This window comes from Solea senegalensis, unplaced genomic scaffold, assembly GCF_019176455.1.
Source record: "Solea senegalensis isolate Sse05_10M unplaced genomic scaffold, IFAPA_SoseM_1 scf7180000016205, whole genome shotgun sequence".
In the NCBI taxonomy this organism is placed as follows: Eukaryota; Metazoa; Chordata; class Actinopteri; order Pleuronectiformes; family Soleidae; genus Solea; species Solea senegalensis.
The window spans coordinates 1144-10626 of NW_025321651.1; the positions used below are offsets into that span (position 1 = coordinate 1144).

Below are 9483 nucleotides of genomic sequence, written 5' to 3' on the forward strand. Positions count from 1 at the left end.
GCCCAGGAAAACAATACAACACTATTTTCTCAGCAGTGGCTGAACTGTTTGTTCTGAAACTTTAGGGTTTCATAAACGAGGTAATGACGCAGATACACACACAAACGCAGCGTTAATTGGAGCTTCCGGTCTATGTGGGCCTTAAGTAAACACAAGCACTGCCCAAATTAAATATCTCCTGAAAACATACAAACATACATACATTTAATATAGGTATAGTGAACTGACTACCCTGACTACACTAACGGACCGGACTGACTGAAGAGAAAAACTGTGTCAACATAAGAGTCTGTTCTGTGTGTCATGTGAAGAGTGTTTTGAAGAGTATGTGTTTGTGCTGAAAGTTGTCCAGAATGTGTTGCCAATCAAACTCATCTATGTTACAACTGAACCTTGCCATCTGAATTTCAATGTTTGAATGAAAAAGTACAAATGTGTCAAATGTGCTCATCTGGAAATGGTGTTTATGATGGTGTTGACATTTATTACTTTTATTTGCAAAGTTAAGATACATACAATGGTCATTTACAGCTGATTGGAATAGAATTGAAAGATAAATGAACAGTGTATCACTGTTTAGTGACTCATGTTTAAAGGGAATGAAAAATGGTGCAAATAGCAAGTGAAAAATGAATGTAAAGTCACAAGTTCTGTGATTTTAGGCGTGGCCTGGAGCAGTGTTCTCCTCGCTGTCTGAGATAGAAATGAGACTGGAGGAGTGTGAAGTAGGTGGGGCTATCTATGTTACCCTATCATCTTTTTCTCTGACATTCAGTCACCTCCCAGTTCCTCTGTGAGACCTCAGTCTCCGCCCTCTCTCTTCCTTTCCTCAGCACAGACTCAAAACTTTGAGCAGGAGAAAACAGGATGATTAAAGCCGCTGTGTGTAAGCTGCAAACATACAAGAGAGATTTGGTTAAAGACATTTAAATTGAACATATTTAAAAGACTTCAGACATATGCAAATATGTTGGTAGATGAATTTAGATCTTTAGGCTGTTTCTCATAATGAATTGTATTTTGCTGTAGCATTGAAACACTTTTCAACTAGTGCCTAGTTTGAATGAGATCAGGGATGTCATTTAAAAGTTTAGAGTAACAAATGTGGAGATTTAAACAATATTGGAGAGATTAACAATGTATTGGTGTGGGGAGTAAACATCCTGACCTCATGAAGGGCATTCAAAAGATATCAGTGAAATGGGAGATACAGGATTAGATACAGGATTAGAATGCATGGCCAAATGTGTGGAGTGAGGACATCCACATTACAGATCAACAAAAGAAAAGGCAAAAAGCAGAAAACAGAAAACAACAAAAGAAAAGAAATTGGAATTTGTAATAATATGTTTCTTAAAAGACAGGTTATGATCTAATATACAGGCCCAACATACACCCACCAGATAGACTTTCTCTGGGTCAGTATACTATTTGAATTCAAAGGTACTCAGGGTCGTACCATACACTTGACCTTGGGAGGCTGATGTCCTGACTGCTAGACATTCATGAGGGGGCTAGTGAGTGGATGAGAGCATATGAAGAGAAAACAGTGGGAGACAATCTTGACACTTGGAGACCCCAGGTCTTGGAACAGCAGCAGTAGAGAACCTACTGCACTCCAGAGTGAAAGGCTGGAGTTGAATCCCATGGCAGATGAGACTAAGTTCAAGGCTTCTCAAGGGATGATGTGGAGAGCAGTACAATGTGAATCTCCCACTACAATAGACCAAGAGGTGCTGAAAAGATTTGGAGATACAAAATGAGCCTGTGACAAGAAAGCTGGCACAGTTACAGCTTTGGACATTGAACATAAATGCAAGATCGAAGACAAGTTCCAGTGATGAACAGTGATGTTGACAATGTCACTCACAGCAATGAACAATGACTTCAAGTGATGTGTGCTGTGGATGTGGTGAAACTGGAAGTTCACAAGCTGACCCTGGTTGAGTGCAACGTGGTTGTGGAGCTCAGCCTGGTCAAGGTGAAGGTGTTAGTACATTTGTGAGCATAATATTTCTATAAGGGGGGAACTTTTGAAAAGTGACCACCAAAAAGGCCAAATTTGGCTTCTGCCCAAAGTTCCATTCATCAATTGGGAAGAACTGTGTTATGAAAAAGTATACCATTATATTTTGTCTCTACTGGAGATGTATGTTGGTGTTTCATGATTTTCATTTCATTTTCATTATTAAACTATGATACAATCCAATGTGAACATCTATTGGTTCAGGAAAGTAGTGAGTTCACTATAAATCAATGATAAAAGATTATTGGATCTCAAAAGAGCAATTGATTGAAGTGTTAACTCCTATTGCAATATGTATGTTGTTCCCCTGCACAACAGTGTGTGAAGTATGATGGTGGAGTGATAAATTAGCATGTTGGAATTAAGTTCAATGTGACTTATCGTTGATTCATCTAGTTTAGGATTGGCACAGTTAAAATCTGTGCGAGGGGGGAATGATGGAAATACATTTTGGAACAGTTTTGGAACGATAACATAAATTTGTATGCAGAGTAGTTAAACACTACACTGAGAATCTCATTCCCAGATGGACGGTTTGGATATTTAATGACGAACCATGTAGGTATTAGAAATAATAAAGCAATACATAGTGATAGTGTTGAACCATTTTGGTCATTGGATTAAAGTAGTACCATCGGACAACCTTGGAGCAGAAACGGTTGATGAAAGATGTTTTTGGAATTTGAAAAAATCATTTGAATTGACTATTGGATTTGAACTGAATTTGAATTGAATATTATTTAAACTAAATGTAATCCGAGTTGGGAATTAGGTCAATTGGACCTTCTAAATTGACCATATATGTGTGAGTATGAGAGTGAATTGTTGTTTGTCTATATGTGATCCTGCGATGGACTGACTGTCCAGAGTGTGCCTATTGCCTTATGTCTGAGATTAGCACAGCATCTCTGCAATCGTCATATGGACAATGGAGCAGTAGAAAATCCATGGATGGATTTTCCATATTTCAGTTCCATTTGTGTATTTGTATTTGACATGTATTGAATATCCAAAGGTAACTAAGAAGCAAACAGCATGTGAAAGTATCATATCATCATATCATATCATATTGTAAGTCGCTTTGGATAAAAGCGTCTGCATAATGACATGTAACATGTAACATATTCAAAGCCAAGGTCTGGTTTAAGAGATTTAATGCAATGGTAAGAATTAAGTTTAATGAAATGTGTGCTAACACTACACTAAATTGAGTGTATGTTTTTTTTTTTTTTTTTTAATATGATTGACTGCATGCCTTTTGGTGTCGGACAGATTTGATATGTGCAGGACGAGTCTGGGATACTCGGAACTGCAGTATTTTTATTTATTCGTTTTATGATTATGTGTTGCGGGCAGCCGGACCGGACAGGGGGACAGGGAGTGGACTGACAAGGGGATGGGGAGTGAGCGGGGAGGAGGAAGGGAGGGGGAGTGAGAGAGAGAAAGAGAGAGAGAGAGAGAGAGAGGGAGAAAAAAGAAGAGAGAAAGAGATCGAGAGGGAGAGAGAGAGAGAGCAAGGTGGACAACAGTATAATACATGGGTTAGTACCATTAAATTGAAATTATATAAAGTAGACAGAACATACCTGATAAGACAGAACATAGACAACATAAGGATGACATTAGTGTGTTAGTAACAGGTTAATAACATTAAACAGTTGAAATTATTTAGCGTATACAGAACATACTTTCAGATACAGTTTATATAGTAATTGTTAATGACCACATCAAGAGAGTATGTCCGGGCTTACAACAGTTATATCAGTTAAATTTAATTTATCTTAGCGTGTTAGTGTGTGTGTGCATGTGTGTGTGTGTGTGAGATCGTGCATATCAGTGTATATGCGCAGGGGTTGTCATTAGGTGTGATTGGAATCTGGGTGGGGGACCGTGCCAATGTCCGGCCAGTCCCCAGCGACGGGCCGAAAATCATCCAGGCGCCTAAGGCGCCCAGTAGGCGTACAGGGCAGGAGAGGCCCACAGCCACCACCCCCAGGATAGCAACGCATCCATCCCGCAAGGGGCCAGTCGGAGGAATGCGGGGGGGAAGCCCCCCCCCACCCAAGGTCGACCCGAGGGAGCCGACGGCGACAAGACCATGGACAGAGGCCGAACCACCCCACACCCAGGCAGGCCGCAGAGGCCCAGGGTCCCCGCACCCAGAGCCTGCCAGCGCCCAAGGGCAGGGCCAGCCCACCACCGGGGGGAGCAGAGCCCCCCCCAGACCGCCCACCAGGGAGGCACGGTCAGATACCCACCACAGCCACCCCCACCGCCCCCCAGAAGCAGACCGCACGCCCCCCAGCCCAGGGAGGGACAGGCGGAGGCCCACGTAGGGCCACTAGCCAAGGGGGCCCCCAGAGACGGAAGAGAGGCAGACTCCCGAGCCGGTCCAGACCCCCCAGGTAGAGGCAGGGCCAGTGGTCCAAGGACCCGTCGCGCCCAACCCCGCGGTGCCCCGGAGAGGGGTCCCCCAACATCCGGGAGTATCTGCGACTGCCGACGACCCCCGCCGGGTAGGCAGACTGCCGCTCACCACAGCACCTTCAGGGAGGTGCGTCATGATGAGCCACAACCATGCCTCCCGGACACCCCCCAGACCGAGCGCAGGGGATCCGATCCCCCACGTCCAGCGACGCCTCATGGCCACCACTGCTGCCCTCACCCAGACCGCCAGTCCCAACACGGCCGGGGAGTGAGCAGGAACCGGGTGCTCAGGAGTGCACCCAACGGAGAGCGGCCCCATCATGTGCTGGTCCCACCCCCCGACCCCCCATCAGCTCAGCCACACCCCCCCCAGTGCCCTAGATGTGTGTGTTTAGATGTATCATCTGCGGTGGGGGGGGCGTAGGCGGTGGGCAAGAGTGCCCCCCCAAGTAGGGTGCCAGCTTCCTGACTGGCAGGGCCATATGCCCCAATCCCACCCACCCCTGGCCTAGAAGTGAGCAACCCGTCCAGGCCAGGGACACGCCATGGCACCCCATGAGTGCCGCCGGGGCGGAGGACCAGATACCCCCACACCCGACCAGAAGGTAGGACCCCGGTGAGCACACCAGCACCGACGAGGCAGGACCCACACCCCGGCCCCGCCCACAGCCCAGGAACAGTCCAGACCAGGCCCACGCTCCACCCCATCTCCCACCCCAAGGGTTCCCCAAAGCAAGGCGGCCCCCCGCATGCCTCCCACCATGCCCCCCCAAGGGACGGAGGGCGCACAAGTCCGCCCCAGAGTGCAGCAGGGGCACAGCAGCGTGCACCGCCCCGCCACCCTGGAGGGCAGATCCCAGGGGGGATCACCCCCCCCACTAGGGGCCAACTCCACCCCCCAGTGCCCCGCAGGCTCCAGCGCACAGAGACCCAGAGCCCCTACCCCCACCCGCAGTGCGGCGCCAGCCCAGCCCCAGCCCACGGTCCACCCCCCCAACCTCCACGGGCCCCCCAGGCCAAGGTGGTAGCCCCCCCACAAATCCACCCCGACCCCCGTAGGGCAGACCCACAGCCACCGAGGGACGGTAGACCCAGGGCCACCAACCCACACAGACCACCAGACATCCCCAGTATCCCAGATGCACGGCCCGCAGCACCACAGACCGACCAGGGAAGACACAGTCACCAACCCTCCCTAGGAAATATAATCAATTAGAGGTGTCCAGGTCAAATCAAATATAGGTAATTGTTTCTTTATGGAAGCAGACATTCTCTCCATAGAGATGTGATCTAAAATTTAATTTCTGTTTTGGTTTAAACTTAAGTTTTTCTTGTTTTTCCAGTTCAGGAGGATAGTTTTCTTGGCGATGCTTAGGCTATTGATTAATATGTGTGATTTTTCCATGTTTATATATATTCCGTTTAAATCACTCAGTATGCATAGCATGGGGGAAGGTGGTATGGTGTATTCGAGACATGCTGAGAGGTCCTCGCATACCCTACACCAGAAGTTATACACCGGTGTGCATAGCCATATAGCATGCATGTAGCTATCTGCTGTGTTTTCGTTGCAGTTTGTGCAGATATTTGATTGTGAGAGCCCCATTCTGAACATCCTTTGTCCTGTGTAGTGTGTTCTGTGTAAGATTTTGTATTGTATTAGTTGTAGGTCTGGATTTTTTATCAATTTGAATGTGTTAGATGATATCTGTAACCAGAAATTTTCATCTAGGCTGATGGATAGGTCCGCCTCCCATTTTGTTGTTGGTAAAGAGATTATACAATCATTTTTAGTCAATAGTGCATGTGTTTTAGACACCATTTTGGGAGACATAAGGTTTAGAAATTGTTTGATCATTGGAGGTAGTTCTAGATCCAATTTACTGGTTTTAAACCTCGTCTGGATTACAGATTTTATTTGTAGATAATCAAAGGACGTGTTGCTGTTAATGCCATATTGTTCCACTAAGTTCTGAAATGGAATGAATTTGTTATCTTGAAGAATTTGTTCCAGGTGCCTTATACCTTTTTCTTGCCATGATTTGAGTTTTAGTGTTGTTTTATTCCGTAGTATGTCTGGATTATTCCAGATTGGGGTATATTTACATAGGATATGCGAGGACCCAATGAGTTTGATAAACTCCCACCAGGCTGACAAGGAGGTATTTATATTTATGCTTTTAAAGCACTGATGCCGTTTGATGGTTTTGCTTATAAATGGTAGATCGGAGATTTTAATTTCATTAAAGAGTGTTTGTTCAATGTCTAGCCACAGACTGTCCAGTGGTTTGGGTTGAAACCATTTTTGAACATAGTGAAGCCTATTTGCAAGAAAGTAGTTGTGGAAGTTTGGAAGTTCCAGACCACCATAGGCTTTTGCTTTTTGGAGTGTTTTTAAACTGATGCGTGCTGGTTTGGTTTTCCAGAGGAATTTTGTGGTGGCAGAGTCTAAGGATTTAAACCAGATTGGTGAGGGTTTAGTTGGGATCATTGAGAAGAGATAATTGATTTTTGGTAAGATCATCATTTTCATGGTGTTAACTCTTCCCATAAGTGATAGGTAAGGAATTCCATCGTAGGAGGTCATCCTCTATTGATTTAAGTAGTGGGGTATAGTTTAATTGTGCTAGATCTGACAGCCTGGAGGAAAAATGTACACCCAAATATCTAATGTTTCCAGATTTCAGAGGACAGGATGGTGATGATTTGAAGTCATGGTTGATTGGTAGGATGATCGATTTTGCCCAGTTTATCGAGTAATCTGATATGGCTGAGAATTTATTAAGAAGTGTAATAGTCTCAGAAAGAGAGCTTTGTGAGTTTTGGAGGAAAAGTAATACATCATCAGCATAGAGGCTTATTTTGTGATGTAGTTTTGTTGTTTGAATACCTTTGATATTTTTGTTTGTGCGAATAGCCGCTGCGAGTGGTTCGATAAAGATGGCAAAAAGCGATGGGGAGAGTGGACAGCCTTGTCTGGTGCCTCTCTGGAGAGTGAAGCTTGGAGAAGTTTGATCATTTGTTCTGACAGAGGCAATGGGAGAACTGTATAACATTTTGATCCAGGAGATGAGTTCTTCTCCGAATCCAAATTTTTCCATTGTGGCAATTAGGAATTTCCAGTTTACTCTATCAAATGCTTTTTCTGCATCTAGTGAAACCACTGCTGCTCTAAATTTATTGATTGTGCAGTAGTCTATTACATTTACTAATCTGCGTGTATTATTAGTTGAATGTCTATCCTTAATGAATCCTGTCTGATCTGGGTGAATTATGAAGGGGGTGATTTTTTCCAGTCTCCTTGCTAAGGCTTTGCAGATGATTTTAAGATCTGCATTTATGAGTGAGATGGGGCGATAGCTGGATGGGAGTGACGGGTCTTTCTCAGGTTTGAGGTGGAGACAGATATGTGCTGTATTTATGTGTGTGGGGAGAGTGTTACTTTCCTTGATTTTTATTATCATTTTATAGAATGTTGGCGCTAGTATGGACCAGAACGTTTTGTAGAATTCCACTGGGAATCCGTCTGGTCCTGGGGCTTTCCTGTTTGGCATATGGTGTAGGGCCTCATTTAGTTCAGCTATTGTGATATGGGACTCCATAGACTTAACCTGTTCATTATTAAGTTTTGGTAGATCTATGGAGTTTAAAAATGTGTTTATGTCTGTACTTGATGAGTTATTGTTTGATGAGTATAAGTTTTTAAAGAAATCTCTAAAAATGTTGTGTATTTCTTCCGGTGCATGGGTTAGTTTACCGTCTGATTCTTTTATAGAGTGGATAGTTGTTTTTTCTTTGTTTAATTTAAGTTGGTTAGCAAGACATTTACTGGATTTATTGTTATGTTCAAAGTTTTCCAAGCACCCACGTATTTGTCTTTACAAATGATTCAACACTAGCTCCTCTCGAAGCTAAGTCTGCAGGATTGACTTTTGTATTTACATATCTCCACTGAGAAGAATGGGACACAGCAAGTATATCTGACACTCGATTTGCAACAAATGTCTTGAATCTCAAGGTTTCATTTCTTATGTACTTTAGGACAGAAGTGCTGTCAGTCCAAAAAACACTTCCAGAATTTGATGTCGTCATCAGAAATCCTCACCACTCCTCTCACCACCGTAGCGCCTGTGGTGTGGTATATACCATACCCTGCCATCACAATGGTCCAAATCTTTCTCTGGCACTTTCTCAGCATAACCTTTGCTGATGAGGTTGTTCATGAAGCTAGTGTAGTCAGTGTGGAATGACCTGTCCTTATTGAACCTCCTTTTAAGACTCAACACACGCTGTTCTACTACCTTTTTGTTGTTAGGCAATCATACTTTATTGTTCTTTATTGGCAAGTCAATGCTGTAATGACCATCAACTAGCTTAGCTGTCTTGGAGACTGATTCCATGAAACAATAATCTTCTCGAGACCAACCAGACTGCTCTTCATGAGCACATTCAGGGAAGTCAGCCTTTATCTGTTGGAGATCCTAGTCACAGTGACATCATGCATTTCATTAGAGGCATCACTACTGTAATCTCCTCTTAGGGGACCATTTACAGTCCAACCAATCATGGTTTTGACAGCATAAGGGCCACCATTAACACTGCAAATAACTTCCCATGGCTCTAGAGCCTGAGGAACATTAGTACCAATGAGCAAATCTACTCCAGATTTGATCTCAGCTATTCTCAAGTGGCCAAGGTGTGGCCATCTTTTAACATCATCCTGTAGGGGAATGTTGCTTTTATTGACAGGCATGCATTTCTGGGTAAACATATCAGGTAACTCACAGAATATATTTGTGTCCAGCTCAGCTATCTCCAAATCTGCCACAACATGACTGTCAACTCTTTTCTCCTGACCCATTGTCCGAAGGAGAATACTTGTTTTTCGTCCTGTAAGATTGAACCTTTTCATGAGCCCTTCAGTACAAAATGAAGCAGAGCTCCCAGGATCCAGAAAGGCATATGTGACCACTGTTTCCTGTCCTTTCTTGGACTTCACCCTAACTGGCAAAATAGATAGTGCCCCAGTA

At 44.3% G+C, this 9483-nt stretch overlaps 1 protein-coding gene across 1 annotated transcript; it reads left to right on the top strand.

Annotated features, from left to right (window-relative positions):
* Positions 1-4124: 4124 nt before the first annotated feature.
* LOC122762916 (proline-rich proteoglycan 2-like) lies at positions 4125-5481 on the top strand. The gene is made up of 3 exons (XM_044018086.1): positions 4125-4825; positions 4930-5058; positions 5175-5481. The coding sequence occupies exons 1-3, from the start codon at positions 4125-4127 to the stop codon at positions 5479-5481; spliced, it is 1137 nt and encodes a 378-aa protein (XP_043874021.1).
* The last annotated feature ends 4002 nt before the right edge of the window (positions 5482-9483 follow it).